We start from the raw sequence: 18850 nt of genomic DNA, 5'->3' as shown, positions 1-18850 counted from the left end.
CGGATTGTTGAGCTGCATAAGCAAGGCCACTTGCAGTGTGCCATTGCACCTGAGGTTGGATGCAGTAAGACAGTCATTTTAAACTTCTTAAAATATCCTTAGGGTTATGGAACAAAAAAGTAAAAAATTTCACCGGCCCTGAGCCGAAGCATCTGACTGGTTGTCCGTCAAGATATGGGACAATCCATCCATCCATCAATTTTCGCGGGTATGCTGGAGCCTATCCCAGCTGACGTCAGGCAAGAGGCAGGGTACACCCTGGACTGGTCGCCAGTCAGGGCCCTTATTGACAAACAATCATTGACACTCACATTCATACCTAACAAATTAACCTAACATGCATGTTTTTGGAATGTGGGAGGAAACCGGAGTACCCGGCGAAAACCTACGCACGGGGAGAACATGCAAACTCCACACAGAGATGCCCAATGGAGATTCAAACCCAGATCTTCCCTGACTGTGTGGCCATCATGCTAACCACTAGGCCACCGTGCGGCGATATGGGACAATCCTCTTGCCTAAATGAAGTTACTGTTGCCGAGTGAAGTCCAGAAACATCAGATGGTATCTGAGAGAAGGGTTTTAAGAGGAAACAATGTTTTCAAAAACCTTGTCTTCTTCAATGCCAAAAAATTGGATTTGCATTTCCATTTGTAATTTGCATGAGAGCAGCAAACATGGGACTTTGAAAAGTGGAAGAAAGTTTTATTCTTGGATGCGAAAAAAATGTAACCTTGATGGCCCTGATGGCTTCCAACATTACTGGCATGTCAAGGAGATCCCGCCTAAGATGTTTTCCACACGGCACAGTGGAGCGGGCGACATCATGACATGAGGAGCTTTTTAAATGGAGCTTCAGGTTGTGCACGGGTGTCAAATGGTAGCTGGCTTTGTGCAGATGTTGCAGGGGGTATCCCGCAAGGGAAGTTCACAAAAATGAACATGAAATGAAATGCGGTAAGTCACTGTTGATGTACTGCACTGCTGAAGGGGATGTCATACAACTTCATGTAAAAAAATCTGAACTATCTTTTTCAGATCCAACAGTGCAAATTGTCAATTATTGTATTTCTTTTTTTTTTTTTACATTTGTTATGATTTTGAACATGTGTATATTACAAGTCTGTCAAGACATAGTTGTTTATTTAAATGAATTTATCGCCCTCCCGTCAAAACCTCCACAAATGAAACAGTTAAAGATGATCATTTCTGACTTTATTGAAAGACCTGCAGACAGTATCGTTTACATAGGGGGGAAATGGTCGATAGACTTTATCAGGAAAAAAGACCCACATGGACCCAAAAGCATGAAAAAATGTAAATATGTTATACTTGTGATACTAAAATAAGTTGAGCTCTTCCTCTCAATAAATATATGTGCAAGACTACCGGAAAACATGGGTAAAGACATGTTCACATTCAACAAATAGCTCAGGAATAAGGTTGGATCAGTCCGGTTTGCCACATCTCAACTTCACTTTAGAATGAAAGGCTATGTGAAAATGAACAAAAGTACAAATGGAAGTGCTTGATTAGAAAAATGTTAAATATGTGTGCACATGAGGAAGTTTACAACAGCAACAAGAATTAGGAACCTACTTACAGTACATGTACAGTGGTGAGTGTTTTCCCCTGCCTGAGTTCTTATTTTTTTTTTTTGCATCTTTGTCACACTTAAACGTTTCAGATCAAACAAATTGAAATATTAGTCAATGACAACACAACTGCACACAAAATGAAGTTTTTAAATGAAACCTTTTTTTATTAAGGGAGAAAAAAAATCCAAACCCACATGGCCCTGTGTGAAAAAATGATTGCCCCCTAAACCTGTTAACTGGTTGGGCCACCCTTAGCAGCAACAACTGCAATCAAAATTTTGGCTCATTCGTCTCACATTGGAGGGTTTTCAAGCATGAACTGCTTTTATAAGGTCATGCTACAGCAGGGGTGTCAAACTCGTGCCATGGAGGGCCGAGACACTGCAGGTTTTCTTTCCAGCCAGTCACTAAAGCAGGTGATGTTAATGATCAACACCTTCAGTTTGATGGAAGGAGCTCATCAATTAAATCACCTGCTGAAGAAACTGGTTGGAGAGAAAACCTGCAGCGTCTCGGCCCTCCAGGGCACGAGTTTGACACGTGTGCTACAGTATCTCAGTAAGAAGCAAGTCAGGACTTTGACTAGGCCACTCCAAAGTCTTCATTTTGTTTTTCTTCAGCCATTCAGAGGTGGACTTTCTGGTATGTTTTGGATCATTGTTCTGCTGCAGAACCCAAGTTCGTTTCTGCTTGAGATAATGAACAGATGGCCGGACATTCTCCTTCAGGATTTTTTAGTAGACAGCAGAATTCATGGTTCCATTTATCACAGCAAGTCTTCCAGGTCCTGAAGCAGCAAAACAGCCCCAGACCATCACACTACCACCACCATATTTTACTGTTGGTATGATGGTCTTTTTGTGATATGCAGCTTTACTTTGTCCCAAAGGTCTTGGGGATCATCAAGATGTTTTCCTCATAATTGAGGCAAGCCCTAATGTTCTTTTTGTTCAGCAGTGGTTTTTGTCTTGAAACTCTGCCATGCAGACCATTTTTGCCCAGTGTCTTTACTATGGTGGAGTCATGAACACGGAACGTAACTTTGGATGTTGTTGTGGGGTCTTTTGTGAAGGTTTGCCACTGTTCCATGTTTTCACCATTTGTGGATAATGGCTCTCACTGTGGTTCTCTGGAGTCCCAAAGCTTTAGAAATAAATGTATAACCTTTTCCAGACTGATGTATCTCAATTACTTTCTTTCTCATTTGTTCCTGAATTTCTTTAGATCTCGGCATGATGTCTAGCTTTTGAAGATCTTTTGCTGTACTTTATCAGCAGGTCCTACTTAAGTGATCTATTGATTGACAACAGGTGTGGCAGTAATCAGGCCTGGGTGTGGCTAGAGAAATTGAACTCAGGTGTGATAATCCACAGTTGCGTTTTAACAGGGAGGGCAATCACTTTTTTCACACACGGCCATGTAGGTTTGTATATTTTTATTTAAAAACTGTATTTTGTGTTCAGTTGTGTTGCCATTGACTAATATTGAGATTTGTTTGATGATCCGAAACATTTAAGTCTGACCAACATGCAAAAAAAAAAAAAAAAAATCAGGAAGAGGGCAAACACTTTTTCACACCACTGTACTTACAATTTGTGGGAGACTTAAATAGTGTACGTTATCCGTTACTTTTTTTTTTCTACATGCTATGCGTTTTTGACGACACAAAGCGCTTGGATTCTAGTGTTAAGAAGTGGAGTGAGATCATGCTCTTTACAGATGCCATACCTAAATATACATTAATGTATTCCTCTTTACAGAGTATTTGTGTGCTGGTCATCAGATTGTAACCATACCATCATACCAAACAATACATCTCCGGGGGTGTGGGGGGGTTGGTTGGGTGTTGGTGTCACCCAAGTTGGGTGTGTTGTCTTGGTTTGACTATAAATCAAGACCTACAGCAAGAGATCAAGATAATTTATACTCAAATTTAGTTTTCAACATAGAGTATCTTCTTTCATTCTATTCCCACATGTTTTATAGCCCTCTGCTCATTCCAGCGCCAGAGGAATGGCTGCAATATTCTGCCCCTCTCTGTCCACCCTTCTCCAGCTGCTCTCCTGTAGCCTGGACTGAGGCTTGAGTAGGAGGGGAGGGTGGAGGATAGGAAGGAGGTGGGATAGTAAGGCGAGGGAGAGATGGCAGTGCAGGCCTGGGAGACTTGGGAAGAGGTGGCGGGGTGCCCGATGTTTCAGTCGAGTGTTGTGATGTGCGTGCACGAGAGGTGGCAGGCGAAGCCTGCGTACTCCTGATGTGTAGCGGTTCAGAGGGGCAGTCACTGATTTGCTCCAGCAATGAGGGCATGTCTCCCTCTATTTTCTCCAGCACTGCCACCATTTGCTTTTCTATCTGCTCAATCACACTGTCCATTTGCCAGTCGCTTGTCGTACTGCTTCCTACTTCTCCATGATGCAGCCCAGTTCCATACATCCCTCCGCCTCTTCCACTTGCATACAGAGTACTATATGGACTCCCATAGGGCCCTGCCATCCCCATGCCTACGGTCCCAATGTCTGTGTGGAAAGGTGTAGCGTGACGACCCAAACTAGCAGAGCTGCCAATTGCATAGCAACCCTGACCTGTTGGAGGACCTGCCCTAGCAATATTAAACTCAGCACTATATCTGTCTGTTTTTCGGGCATCCCCGTCCCTCCTCAATGCAGGACTAGCAGCAAGTCTTAAACTAACTCCTAGACTTGCATCTACCCCTTGTCCTGGTGCAACTGCCGGTGTGGCTGCTGCTCCCACTGAGCTCTCTGCCACTGCCTCAGGTATTTGTGTCTGACACCAGCTTCCATCACTCTCATCCTTCTGTGTGGCACTAGCAGAAGCTGTGGGTGGAGGGCCATGAAGTGTTGCAGCCATCTTAAGCTTGCTGTTGGGATCAGGGGAGGTGCTTGTCTGTTTCCTGTCAAGATGTGGATCTGAAATACTGTCTGATAGCTTGGTATGTTCTGGAGTCACCAAGGGGTTTATTTTGGATTCTTTGTTTTGATCTAAATCGGTGGCAGTTTTCCTGTTTTCATTAGCTGGTGCTTTCTTTGTGCCAAACTTTTCACTTGAGGGAGGTGCTTCAGCTGAGGGTTCAAGAATCACATTCACCTCCTGGTCCACACCTGCTGGTCTGTTTTCAACCATTACATCTAAAGACACACCACTGGACATCATCCCACCATCAGTGACTTTGCTACCTCCGTTATTGCTTGCCACCTGGGACACCCCCCCTTCAACTTCTCCTGCTTCTTCGCCCTTTACCTCAGCAGAACTGTCAATAACTGATTCAGAGTTCTTCAGTCGCTGCATGAAGGTGGTGACACGGATTGCTTTCTGCAAGATAGAGGAAAAGAAAATTGATAGCATAACAGGACAATGAATATACCTGCTTGTTTTATTTAACTACTTGTGCCCATACACCTTTGGCACAATAATAATCGGTGAAATTTGGCTTCATAGTTATTAATTTGACAGAGTTTGTCAAGGTACATTGAAAGCGCTGGGTGGTGAATTTTCTACTTCTGTGTGGATTCGATTGATTGTGCCCTGGATTGAAACAATCTAAAGTCTTCCCAAATACCTCATTGCTTGCTTGTTGACTTAAAAAAAAACAGATAGATCTACACCACATGCACAATTATTAGGCAAATTGTTTGTGTTTTTTCCTATTTTGTGTGTTTGCCCCCTTCCTGATTTCAAATTTTTTTGCATGTTTGTCACACATAAATGTTTCAGATCATCAAACACATTTAAATATTAGTCGATGACAGCACAACTAAACACAAAATGCAGTTTAAAAATGAAACACTGTATTATTAAGGGAGAAAAAATAGAAAAAGTGATTGACCCCTAATCCTAATAACTGGTTGGGCCACCCTTAGCAGCAACAACTGCGTTCAAGCATTTACCATAACTAGCAAAAAGTCTCTTACAGCGCTGTGGAGGAATTTTGGCCCACTGATCTTTGCAGAATTGTTGTAATTCAACCACATAGTTGTCGAGCATGAACCACCTTTTTAAGGTCATGCCACAGCATCTCAATATGATTCAGGTCAGGACTTTGACGAGGCCACTCCAAAGTCTTCATTTTGTTTTTCTTCAGCCATTTGGAGGTGGACTTGCTTGTGTGTTTTGGATCACACGAACAGATAACCAAACTCCTTCAGAATTTATCACAGCAAGTCTGAAGATGCAAAACAGCCCCACGCCATCACACTACCACCACCATATTTTACTGTTGGTATGATCTTTTTCTGAAATGCAGCATTACTTTTACAGCAGATGTAATGGGAGACACGCCTTCCAAAAAGTTCAACTTTTGTCTCGTCAAACCACAGAGTATTTTCCCAAAGGTCTTGGGGATCATCAAGATGTTTTCTAGCAAAATTTAGATGAGCTCTTGGAGTGTTTTCGCCATTTGCGGGGAGTCCCAAAGCTTTAGAAATGGCTTTACATTTTACAGACTGATAGATCAATTTCTCATTTGTTCCTGAAGTTTTTTAGATCCTGGCATGATGTCTAGCTTTTAAGGATCTTTTGGTCTACTCCACTTTGTCAGGCCAGGCGGGAAAGGGGGAGGGGGTGGCAGGCAATCACTTTTTCGCACAGGACCATGTAGGTTTGGATTTTTTTTTCCCCTTAATAATAAAAAGTTTAAAAACTGCATATTGTGTTCAGTTGTGTTGTCATTGACTAATTAAATTTGTGTGACAAACGTGCCAAAATAACAGGACTCAAGAAGGGGGAAAACACTTTTTCACACCACTGTATGTTGGTGAGCAAAATCATGAGCCAACCAAATTACAAATAATTTTTTTCTCAGCACTCAATTCTCAAAATATGACAAAAGGTAACTCAAAATGACCATTACGTACAGTAACATTTTGACCAATAAAGCCACACGCAACCGCTTATCTTTTTGAACAGCTACAACTAGACTTCCATTTATGGAGTTTGTCAGTTTATTGGTCAGTTCACAGTCAGCTTTTGCTGAAGCTGCAACTGCATACTTCCTCCAGGTGAAGAAAGCAGTCAGCCCATCATTCAGTCAAATTTCTTAAATGTCCCATTTTACCTTAGGTGATGCCGCCTAATAATTATGCAAACCTTAATACTTGTTTATTAAAGTAGGGCACGCCCTTTCTCATTATCAAATGCATATTACCTGAAAATACATTACGACTTCAATATCAAATTTTTTGGAGTTTGAAAATGCATAGATACGTATAAAAACAAAATATTTACTTGCATAGTAATTGTGCACAGAGTAATGATCTTTTCCTCTCCTCTGACTCCTTTATGACTACAGTATAAACCCTAAATGTATTTGGGAAAATGTAGAAGCTTAGAAGATGTTTCTTAACCAGGTAAGTGACTTTATGGATGTGGAAAGCTATTGTGACACAGAAATGATTTTAATATTACGTGACTAAGCTAACATACAGTCGTGGCCAAAAGTTTTTAGAAAAACACCTGTATTTGTTATCACAAGTTTTTGTCCACCTTACCACTTTTGTCTTTGGAAAAGGAATTGTTCGTCTCCAAACTGTTGTAGGATGGTTGGGATAAGTTCCTTTTTGAGGTTTTTTTAGTACCATTCTTTATCCATGGCTGTGTTCTTAGACAGTGAGCCCACTCCCTTGGTTGAGAAGGAACCCCACACATGAATGATTTCAGGATACTTTACTGTTGGCATGACGCAAGACTGATGGTAGTGCTCACTTGACACCAGGCCATCATCCAAAAGTCTTTGCCTCACTGTGCGATTAGATGCACTCACGCCTGCCTGCTACCATTCCTGAGAAAGCGCTGCAATAGTGGTGCCCCAATCAACTAAATCAACTTCCGGACAGTCCAGACGCTTACTGCACTTTCTTGGGTGCCTTGAAGCCTTTTCCCCAGTAATTTAACCTCCTTGAAGTTCTTAATGATCTGATGAATGGTTAGTTTAGGTGCAGTCTTACTAGCAGCAATATCCTTGCTTGTGAAGCCCTTTTTGTGCTAAGCAGCGATGACTGCACGTGTTTCCTTGCAGGTGGTTAACAAAGGAAAAACAGATTTGAAGCACTACCCTTCCTTTAAGGCTTATATTCTCACTAAATCAGGATGACAATCATCTGCAGCCTTTGTCCTTGCCAACATTCTCAACTACCAGAGAATCACTAACATGACCTCAGCTGATCCTTTTGTGGCAGGGTTGAAATACAGTACAAATGTTTTTTTGGGATAAGTTCATTTTCATGACAGACGGACTTTGCAATTAATTGCCATTCATCTTATCGCTCTTTATAACACTCTGGAGTATAAGCAGATTGCCATCATAAAAAATGAGGCAGCAGACTTGGTAAAAATTTACATTTGTGTCATTCTCAAAACTTTTGGCCATGACTGTACAGGTACAATGATTAGAGGAATGACAAAGGGCCTTATTACATTAGAATGGTCCGCAGTGGCTATAACATCCACCACATCCTTTCCATTTTACTCTCTCCTTATCCACACTGACATAAAAACTACTCAAACTTACTTACAGTACATTCCTGTTGCTGATCATGACCTTATTTGTACAAATCTGAAAAGTGCAAATGAGGAGTAGAAAAGGAGCAGAGCGGGCCACTTTGAACTTTTGACTCTGATAAGGAAAAGTGGGGCAGTGTGGATGGATCTCCTCTGGGACAGGCAGTGACAGTAGGCATAGACAGAGCTTATGGGAAGAGCTTCACCAGTCAAAGTATGATCAGCACATCTCAGGGCTGATTGCTAATGTTCTAATTATTTGGGACTATTTTCCCATATAATAGGCAATTCGCATGCATGTTCAGCCACAAAGAGATGCTTTTTCATTGAATCATGCCAGACTGAATGTGGAGTTCCACCCACACTCTGTCCTTCCATTTTCTATCATGATGAGCTACAATACCTTCAACTCCTGGGAATTATATGGGGAAAGAGAGAAGAGGTTTATGGACATTACTTATGCTGTTATGTCAACAATATCATCTGTTCTCCTCTCTTTACATCAACATTTGACATTTTCACAAATTATTATGCTGAACTATTTGCAATCATCATTACTAATAAGCCAAAGCTTAACATTCTTTATTGTATAGCGACGGAGAGTGAAAAAGCCTTCCTACCCGCCATTTGGCCTTTGCAAAGTTCTTCTCAAATTGGGCACAGACGCCATCCTTTAGGTTCTTCTCTGACGCACCATTCCCTGCAATCCTGACCAAAGCAGCACTCAAAATATGAGGGCAAGCCAGGTATGGTGTCCAAATAAATTTGAACTTTTGAGAGTACATGCACATCATTACCATTCATGCCAAAGTGCATCTTGTGCTGTGATTCTCAGCATCTGGTCCACCTCCATGAGTCGACAGACAAGCTGCTTAGCTGAAAGAATAAATGGTGCCAAACCTATTTTCAACCTATTTGGTATCATAGTATATTTAGCTCTTTGATGAATGACTTCATCTTGTAAAGAGTCAACAGGATATTTGTTGGCATCGCATGGTGAATCCATGTACCTGCAGGAGATATGTCATCCCAGTATGGAGAATCAAACTCAAAGTCGCCAGCAACAATGCGACAGAAAATGATGCGATTATGTAAATCTGTATTCTCCTCTTCTGTTTCATCATAAAAAGGAGGATTACCCGATAATCTGCAAAAAGAAGACTTCATCAGCGGACACAGAAAAAGTTATAATTTTGAATCAATACCAAAAAAAAAAAACAGTTCAAGTTGTATTGATAATGAAGACTTACAGTATGAACATAATAACACCCACAGCCCAGCAGTCCACTGGTCGGCCATACCGATGACGAGCCACGACTTCAGGTGCTAAGAGATAAAGATGATGAAAGAAGTGGGACAAGATGCATCCAATTTTCTTGGAATGGTCATTCCTATCCCATTTGGCCACGTTCATAAGTCTAACAGGAACACGGGCTTCATTTTACATGCAGGGTATTGCTGCTCTACCCTTCATCCACAAGTTTTAAGTTTTTTCGATTGCAATTGTTGACACAAAAATAAGTAAGAAAAATATGACAGGCATGATGAATGAGAATTATATAATCTTACCCAGGTATTCTGGTGTTCCACAGGGTTCAGTGATAGGCCCATTCTCAAATCTGGAGAGGTAGAAATCTCGCAGAACTACTTTGTTGTGATTGTTCTCTGTGTAGTACATTAGGTTTTCCAGCTATAAAAAAGGGAGGGACAAAAAGTATTCAAAACATTACAAGAACATGGAACATAATGTAAATACAGTCGTCCCTCGCCACTTTGCGGTTTGAATTTTGTAGCTTCACTATCTGTTTTGCAAAATAAATTAATTATTGTTTGGAGGTTGAATACGGCCTATTTGTAAAAAAAAAAAAAAAGCATATTTAGTACATTTTAAATATTCTTGGCCTAAATTAAGCAGAAAAATGGCTCCGGAGTCTTTGCAAGACTTTGCCACCTTGTTGCGGCTACCACGCCAAACTCAGATTTTTTTTTAACAACAAAGTGGAGGAAATGTGTGTTTTCGAAAAGAGTTTGAAATATCTGACTCACCGCAAGTCTGTGAATGCATCTACACTGCGTTCTGATTGCTGATTGGATGAGCAAGGGAGGGTGGCGTTGGGCTAGTGTGTTCAGTGAGACACGAAAAAGACATCTTGAGAGAGTGCTACCCCTGCGGTAAGCTATCCATAACCATGAAAACCTCCCTAAAAATAAAGAATAATAAAATAATAAAGAAAATTTTGTTGAATTCTGAATAGACATATTCCTTTGCCTTTCTGCCAATGATGCTGGCTTACCCGTGTGCAGCGAGAAATTAGCCTACAACTGAAAACGTAACATTGAAAGACATTTTCAAAACAAGCACTCGGCTTTTTCTGGAAAGTACCCAACTGCAGATGGGCATAAAGGAGCAATTTTGGAAGTACTACGGAAGGTTGAGCAGAGCAAACATACGTACTTTCAAGAAGTGAACCCTCCAAACTCAACTACAGCTGCTAGTGTTGTGACTGCACATGAGATCGTAAGGAGGGGGAAGCCGTTCACTGATTAGAGTACATGAAAGAATCATTGATAAATATATCAACGCATCTATTCTCTGAATTAAAAAATAAACAGGGAATGTTTAAGAACATGAAAAAAATGATTCTCTGCAAAACCAGTCAAGGACAGGACCAATAGAATGGCAACAAATATAGGCAAATTGATGACATTAATTCAGTGCAAGCTACGTCTTGTTTTAATTTTACACAAATACTGTAACGACTCAAAAAGCCTGCACATGCACACTGCACTACTGTTAATTGAATTCTGTTGTTGTAACAGGTAAAATTTTAATTGTTGTTACTGTTAATGTTGTGGCCATAGCCCACATCCTTTCCGCCATCGATTATACTCCCCTAGAAGGTCGTAAACAGGTTTTCTCTGCCTACTCAGCAGAAATTCACTTGTCACGGTCTGGTCTGGGACCAATTAACCGCAAGGGAGTACTGTGTTGTGGTTATTTTAGTGTAAAGTAATATAAAATCTGAATATAGACCACTGAAATAACCACCTGCTGTGTATGTGTGTGAGTGTAAGTAAAAATTGAATTTTTATTGAATCATCACATTTTCTATTACAACTTTAATGCTAAATCATTTGGTCTTTTCAAAGGGTCTTTGTCATCTCGATAGCATTGTGCAGATTATGCACTCTATTTAATGCCAGAACTAAATGGAAATTCCATAGTCTTTCATGTCACAGAAATGTTAACTATTAAGAATAATTACACTGGCAAATAATGGTGAAATCCAATTCCAATTAATCTGGTTAAAAGAATCAACTGAACTTGTATTTTTGGATGCCTTGTTTATGTATACACAGTTATATTAATCTTAATCAGGTTTTAAAAAGTTAATTCCCCATACTGTATAGCCTAAAACACAGTTCCACCTTCTACCAGCAGAGGACAGTTGAGGCCGAAGAGACACCATAACTTAATCCTAATGGGTTGATCATGAAGGCTAGATATTTGTCGCTGTTTTTAAAGAATGCATGTTGCTTGAGACTGTATGATTAAGCAATAGTCTTTTTATGCTACCTTGCAACATGATCAAATGTGGTGCCATTAAATGATATGGCAGCACGAGGCTTTTATGAAATGTATTTCTATAAACGTCTTTGTTTTGGAGGTAAGGCTCTTTTCTTTCTTTAATGACAGAAAGTGAGAGTTACCTTCAGGTTTCTGTGGACTATGTTGAGAGAGTGCAAGTACGCCACAGCCTCCAGGACCTGTCTTATGACGCTGGAGGCATCTTTTTCAGTGTAATTCCCTTGGTCTTGAATCCAGTCAAAGACATCTCCCCCTGTGGCACTGTGTAAAAACATACCCATAAACGTTGAGAACAAAGTTACTGCTGTCAGCCACATGTTGACATGCAATAAAATGCTTTTCAGCCTTCTGTGTTTGCTCATTTTTATGTGCATCAGGAAGGCAATCTGCTTCTGCCAGCCCCAGGTAGCACTGTGAGCAATTAAAAATGTTGAGCATGGGTCATTAGTTAATTTTGGAGAGAATATAAATGTTGAGTAAGGCAGTCGTGCATTGCCCAAAGGAGGACGATTGCCTGCAAATATCCACAGATGACTGCAATGACTTGTAAACTGATCTAAATCTGAATTCTCCTAACTCAACAGAAATGACTTTTTGCCGTTGTTTGACAAGAACTTCCAAACAGTGAAACATGCACTTGGTTAGCTGCACTGGGCATATCGATTCTCCTAAGGTAAAGAATCGCTTCAGGGGCAATGAGTAATGTCGAGTGTTAGCGAGAGCAAATATCTCATCAAATCTAACACCTCTCTGGCTGCACCACAGCACACAGTAATAAGATGATATGTTCAACACTGCACCCTGAGCTGATGGATTTCTGTGTGTATTTATGTACAGGTACATGCATAATTAAGACAAAGGATAACTGTAAACTACGCATTTACATGCATGGACATTTAAGAAAGGTGCGCGAAAATTAAACACTCACAGTTCTTGGATGATGAAGTATTCTTTTCTTGTCTCAAAGGTGTCAATAAGTTGAAGGATGTTTGGGTGGTTGACCCTGGAAAAAACATGACTTATTAAATGTAAGTCACTGATAGTATATAGTGGTTCACTCAAATCAGTGCCAGCTTTAGGCTTTTTGTGGCCCTAATCAACATTTTGTTTGTGGCACCATTTTGGGATATTACTCGGGTTTCCTTTTATAAGGTGCTAATCAAAGTGAACCTTCCAAGGCTCCAAACGGCACGAGTTATTAAAAATATAAACAGTGTGCACCTAAATTCACAAAATTCATCTAAATTCAGAGCTTTTCTGATCATGGACAACCGCATAGAGTTTATGCCAGGAGTCGGCCCTGACAGTGAAGTTTCAGCTTGGTGACAGTGTGAATGCGAGTGTGAATGGGTGTCTTGTCTCAATATGTACCCTGTGACTGACAGGCAACCATTCCAGGCTGTTTGGCCGAAGTTATCTTGGATAGGCTCTAACTCAATGTCAGGCTAAACACTAAAATGTATAGTTGGTAAGGGTGTCACGATACATCAGTTCAAGAGATGAGACGATAAACGATATTGGGCTCATGAAAACAAGTCAAGGCGATACTAACATTACTTTTAAGAAGTCTTCAGAAACATCTTCTGATGCACTAACTTGGACACATCATCGTTTTTTGGATTCACTAGTTGTTTCGGGTCTTACAACAGACACCCTCATAGGCGATCCAACCGAGGCTGATCAGACCCCGGTCTGTGTCCAAGTGGCATTTTACTGCCCCCACTGCTCTCCCCTCTTCAGCCAGAGCCATCTGGATGCTTTCTCTGCAGCCTCCATGATGTTATTAATGGCTCTTGTATGGTTGGCACCTGTTATGCCCAGTGTGGTGTAGGCCTTGCTCAGAAAGTGGCTTGCAAATCCCCAACAGCCCACCTCCACTGCCATGTATCTCGTTCTCCAACCGTTCCTCCAATATTCCTCCACCAGCTCCTGGTACTTCTCCCTCTTTCACTCCTGTGCATCCTCCATCCTCCATATCCTCCCAAGGAACTCTTAGCTCCAGCAAGACCAGTTGTCTTGAGACCAAGATGATGTCCTGTCTCAATTTAGACTGGGTGATGTGGAATTTTCAGCTGCCTTCCCAAGCCAACTGTCATCACCTAGACTCGGGTCGTGGGTAGCAAACCAGTAGAACAATTCTTCTGTGGCCTTTTTCCTTCCTTGACAAACTGAATGGCTCTGGCAATAGCTCGGGTGCATCGGCTGTCCTTGATCCCAAGCTGATTGCCTCAGCAATGGATTTTAGGACTTGATCGTGTCTCCACTGATAGCGACCCTCACTCAGCGCCTTGGAGCAGCTGCTCAGGATGTGTTCCAGTGTTCCTACTTTGGAACACGGGGGACATGCAGGTGTTTCTATTTTACCCCAAGTGCGCAGGTTGAAAACTACAATGACAGAATATTGGACTTGACATTATTATTTAACTGAGTCACAAAAGACATTTTGAAATGTTTTATAACTTCGCATGCATGACCTAAGCATGATGTTTTTAACTACTGAACTTCTTTCCACAAATTGAAACAAAAACTTACAATTCTAAAAGCTAAAATAATGATGGCAGTTGTAACTGGTACTACTAATCATTTATGTTGATGTGTAGTTATGTACAGACAATTTAAAACATATAGCAGAAGATTGGCTTTATGTTTACACAAAAATAACTACATTTCCTATAATGCTCAGAGTGTTGTACTAGGAAGTAGTGAAATTCTAAAATACAGTAGACACTAAATAGAAGCTACCATCATGTTTTCATAGAAGGCATATGCAGCGATCATGTTTTGATCTGACAAATCTTAATAAACTTTGATCAAATGTAGAATTACTACAGCTTCTGCTTGGACATTAACACCGCAGCAGTTGTTGAACTCTGATGAAAAATATAGCCACGTCATGAGCAAGGGACCCTGAAAAAACCTAGCACTTAAGCACTTAATGTGTGTGTCCAATCCTGTCTTGTGCACTGGCACTTCCATACAGTAGCAACGCCATACTTCACAGTCTGATTGACTTCTGGCTGCTCTGTTCCTGCAAGATATCCTTTCGCTCAATGAGAAATATCTCGTGACACCCCTAATAGATGGACAGACTTAATTGTTTGAATAATGTTAAGGTTAACCCTTCGCTCATAATAAAACTGTCGGTGTAGTCTCAATAAATGTGTCAAGAGTGTCAGAGCAGTGGAGGTGGCAGAGTCACGCCTTAGACCAAAGCCACTGGTGGACTGGTCAGGCACAGCAGGCTTGGGCTACTTCCCAAAGACCCTTGTTAGCCAGGCCTGCAGCAAGGAGAGATACCATCTACTCCAGGAAGAGGTCCGACCAGGCATGGAGGAAGAGCGAGTGAGCAGGGAGGTAGGAGTCCGGCAGCAGGGAGCATGGACAAGGTGGGAGAGTGAACTGTAGTGCAGGATTACCTGGACAAACATCTTACAGGCAGATTTCCATTGGGTCCTTTTCCTGGTGCAAGCTCTCTATAATGCTCTGCCAAGTTCAGTGAACCCGGAGGAGAGCGACACATCCTCCTGCCTTCTTTGCTTGGGAAGAGGCTCTTTCGAACTCTCCTCAGCTGTTGCCCAAAGGCTCTGGCTGATGGTCATCTTGCATAGTTGCAGAGCAGATATTATTGATTAAACTAATCCCTTGTTTATCACGGTTAATTGGTTCCAGACCCGACAGTGATAAAGGAATTTCCGCCAAATAGGATTCCTTCTTTATAAATGTAATATTTTCATAGTTGTGGCATATAAAACATGTTTATCTTCTAAATATGTTTTTTAACATTATCAGAGCCCTCTAGACCGCTAGAAATTAAGTCATTTAAGACATAAATAAAAATAAAACTAAATGTGTTGGAATGGAATGGCAGACAGGAAGTGACATCAGCGGTTCAGAATTTGGTTTTAGCTTGTTGTGGCTTATGACTGCAACAGTAGCCTGTGTTATTATTATTATCCACTTTCTATGCTGCTTATCCTAATTAGGGTCGGCGGGCCATTTTTATGCTTGAAAATGCTTAATTTAGGCAAAAAAAGTACAATTTGCTTAAATATGCATGTTTTGACTAATAATAGGCCGTATTGAACCACAAAACAGCATGATATATTCATTAATGTATGTTCGAAAAACCGTGATAGAGTGAAGCCACAAAATTTGAACTCCAATGTGACTACACAATAAAAATGTTCAGACCAGTTGAAAAATTGCAAGAATTTCGGTTTTGCATTGTTAAGGAGGTTCTAAGAAGAGCTTTATATGAAAAACGAATAAATGGGCGTGGGACAAAAAATGTTTGAGTAAACAATTTATTGAAAGCAACCACTAAAATTTACAAGGCTGTTCATCACCTGCTCAAAACTTAAGACCCTAGCTAAAAAAAAAAACCTGAAACCCCAATAAAATAGAAATAACATTTTTCAAAAAAGAACTCAGTAATGCGTAGCTGCTTTATTCTTGTTAATCACGTGATATCATTAATTTCTCTGTACCAGGAGCAAGCTACACATAGAATACATAGAATGCTCACTGCAGACTGATGTCTGAGTAAAAGCACAGCTTTCAAGTTGAACAGACATGCCTTGACATACGCGATAAAAGTCTTACACATGCATATGTTTACTACTTACTACATATAATTGGCTGCTAGTCAAGTTGACATCAACCTGTTCAATGGAAAGTATATAAATACGGTCTGCAAATCAGAATCTTCATCATATATTGCTTTTCCACAATGTCTGTAAAAATGCCGCAATGTCATGATCCGAGCTCAACATGAATTTGTCTGGTATAGTTCCCCTCCATCAGATTGTCTTTCCCTTCATTGCATCCCGTGTCCATTGGCATACTACAATTACTTAAAAAATGTGTTTAGGCATGCTTGATGCCAGTGTTTCCAGGAGGCTAGTGGGAATGTTTTTTGTTTTTTTTATTAGCAGATTCTAGGCCTGGTGGTGGCCCTTAAATTGAAAATATACCGTAAATTCCGGTGTATAAGCCGCACTGGTGTATAAGCTGCATCCACTAAATTTAAAGGAAAAAATTGGATATTTAGTGCACAGAAGGACGTTACACAGAAACATTTTTTTTAAAACTTTTAATAAAATAAATGTTTTTTCCCAAACAGTGCTTGCCAAACAGTGGTGCAACACAGCTATTTAAACAGTGCAAAATAATTACATGGCTAGTTAAACAGTGTTGAATAGTGTGTGTAACATAGATAGCAGCCTACCAGAAAAGTCATTCATCGCCATCCTCTTGGGAACTCAAACCACGAAAGTCTTCCTTTTCCGTGTCAGAATTGAACAGCATCATAATTCCTTCGTCACACACGTCGTCGGCCTCTCTCTAGGTCTCTCTCTCTCTCTCTCTTTGGGTGTCGCTCTCCATGTCGCTCTCGGTATCATCCTCTTCATCTGACAGTAGTTCAGCCTTTCCTCGTCGTCGGAAGGTAGTTGTTGACACAAAGCCCTGCGTGCCCTGATGGACAGTCCTTTTCGTCTAGTAAATCTGAGACACCACGATGGTCCACCTATAAAATCTTCAAACTCATTTAGGTGTTGATTGCTTTGGCTTTTAGTTGGATCTGCACAGTGGAAACACCTCAGCTGCCTGCTTTCTGTGTATTTACCCTGTTGTCAAGCACGTCTTTCACGTCGTTCAGGATTACTGTTACTGTTACTTTACTTACTGTTATTTTGCTTTGCGTCAGCTTTTCATGTTGATGTCTCCAATGTCTCACCATACATTAATTTATGCTAAGCTTACGCAAAGCAGCCCTGTTTCCTACTCTGACAGCCAAATCGATTGCCTTTAACTTGAAAGCGCCTTCATATGTGTTTCATTGCGTGTTTCCCATGATGGAGGATTGTGACTACTAGATCGTCACTGCGCATGTGCAGAACGCCAAATGCGCACCGCATCTACATTCCGGTACAGTAAGTGGTGGTATGCACCTCAACGTTGGTTGAGACCCGCCATAAACAAAAAGAAGAAGTCTTTTGGCAGTCAGTATTAGATGGATGGATAGATACTTTATTCATCTCCAAGAGAACAACACCGCATTTTATGTTTTGTTTTATATGGTTTATCCATCCATCCATTTTCTTTACCGCTTATCTTCACTAGGATCGCGGGGCGGGGTACACCCTATACTGGTTGCCAGCCTTCATATGGTTTATTGTATCGATATTTCTATTTATTGATGTATAGTATACGTGAGCGGATATGACGTGTACGCCTGTCACTTGGGGAATTGCTTAGATTTTACACACTATTTCCGGGCTGCTGGAGTTACAGCTCTGAACTTCATGAGAACTACGGTACAAAAAACTACTTTGTAACCGCTTTTGAGTCACGACAGTGCATGGATCCCCCGGTGGATGCAGGTATGTCTCAACAACACGATCACTGCACAAATTCCAATACGTCCCCGCTTCCTTTTTGTTTTCATTGATCGTAACAGGCTTTGCAATCTTGATGGTGTATTTGTGGTGTTTATTAAATAATTCTAAATCCAACAATGTTTTATTTTATTATAAATTGTGCTTTCTGTTGCTCACTGTAAAGCGCAGCGGGTGCATGCATACGCGGCTCCACTCAACTAGAGCGACAGGGTTAGCAAACGCCGAGAATGGTGGCTTCTCTGCGTTTTTTGGTTGTTTCCTGAACTTTTCTCTGCCCTTCTGATGGGCTATCTTAGTAATAGCATTTTTCCATAATACAGATTTAAACTATTAGTAGTAGTTCTGAAGTATAGGAGATGTCACGAGGTGAGAACATGACCACATACAGTATTGCACATATGCACTGCTGTATAAGCTGCAGGGTTCAAAGTTTGACAAAAAAGTAGTGGTTTATACACCGGAAATTATGGTAAATACCCACAACACAAAAAGACGATTTGTATTTCATTCACTAATAATATCGTTCAAAAAATGTGCATTAACTACTGACTTGAAACAGGAGTCTCTGGAAACATGGTGGGTGGGAGGGAGTTCCACAACCTGGCCGTTCTTGGGATGTAGGAAGAAAGATGACTCTGTCTGTTGGACTTACACATGCATTTGCTGTTTCATTAAGCAGCTATTTCAGTGGATGGTTTCTTGAACATGTGTCAGTAAAAAGTGCAAAGGGATGCAACTTTCCTCGTATG

General features: G+C 40.9%; 1 protein-coding gene across 3 annotated transcripts in view; it reads right to left on the bottom strand.

Moving 5' to 3' along the window:
• Positions 1–1204: 1204 nt before the first annotated feature.
• Positions 1205–18850, bottom strand: part of LOC129187252 (caM kinase-like vesicle-associated protein) — a 63499-nt gene continuing 45853 nt past the window's right edge. For 2 of the 3 annotated variants that reach the window (XM_054786353.1, XM_054786286.1), the window contains 8 exons: positions 12629–12703; positions 11823–11961; positions 9681–9801; positions 9362–9437; positions 9122–9258; positions 8909–8987; positions 8732–8819; positions 1205–4928 (listed from right to left, as the gene is read on the bottom strand). In XM_054786353.1, the coding sequence (XP_054642328.1) occupies positions 3579–4928; positions 8732–8819; positions 8909–8987; positions 9122–9258; positions 9362–9437; positions 9681–9801; positions 11823–11961; positions 12629–12703 (2065 nt within the window). In that variant the 3' untranslated portion in view covers positions 1205–3578. Of the gene's footprint in view, positions 4929–4962; positions 8524–8731; positions 8820–8908; positions 8988–9121; positions 9259–9361; positions 9438–9680; positions 9802–11822; positions 11962–12628; positions 12704–18850 lie in introns of those variants that run through there. The other variant, XM_054786442.1, reaches the window with a different exon arrangement.

The sequence above is a fragment of the Dunckerocampus dactyliophorus genome, chromosome 1 (genome assembly GCF_027744805.1).
Source record: "Dunckerocampus dactyliophorus isolate RoL2022-P2 chromosome 1, RoL_Ddac_1.1, whole genome shotgun sequence".
Lineage (NCBI taxonomy): Eukaryota > Metazoa > Chordata > Actinopteri > Syngnathiformes > Syngnathidae > Dunckerocampus > Dunckerocampus dactyliophorus.
This window is presented reverse-complemented; position numbering and strand designations above follow the sequence as displayed.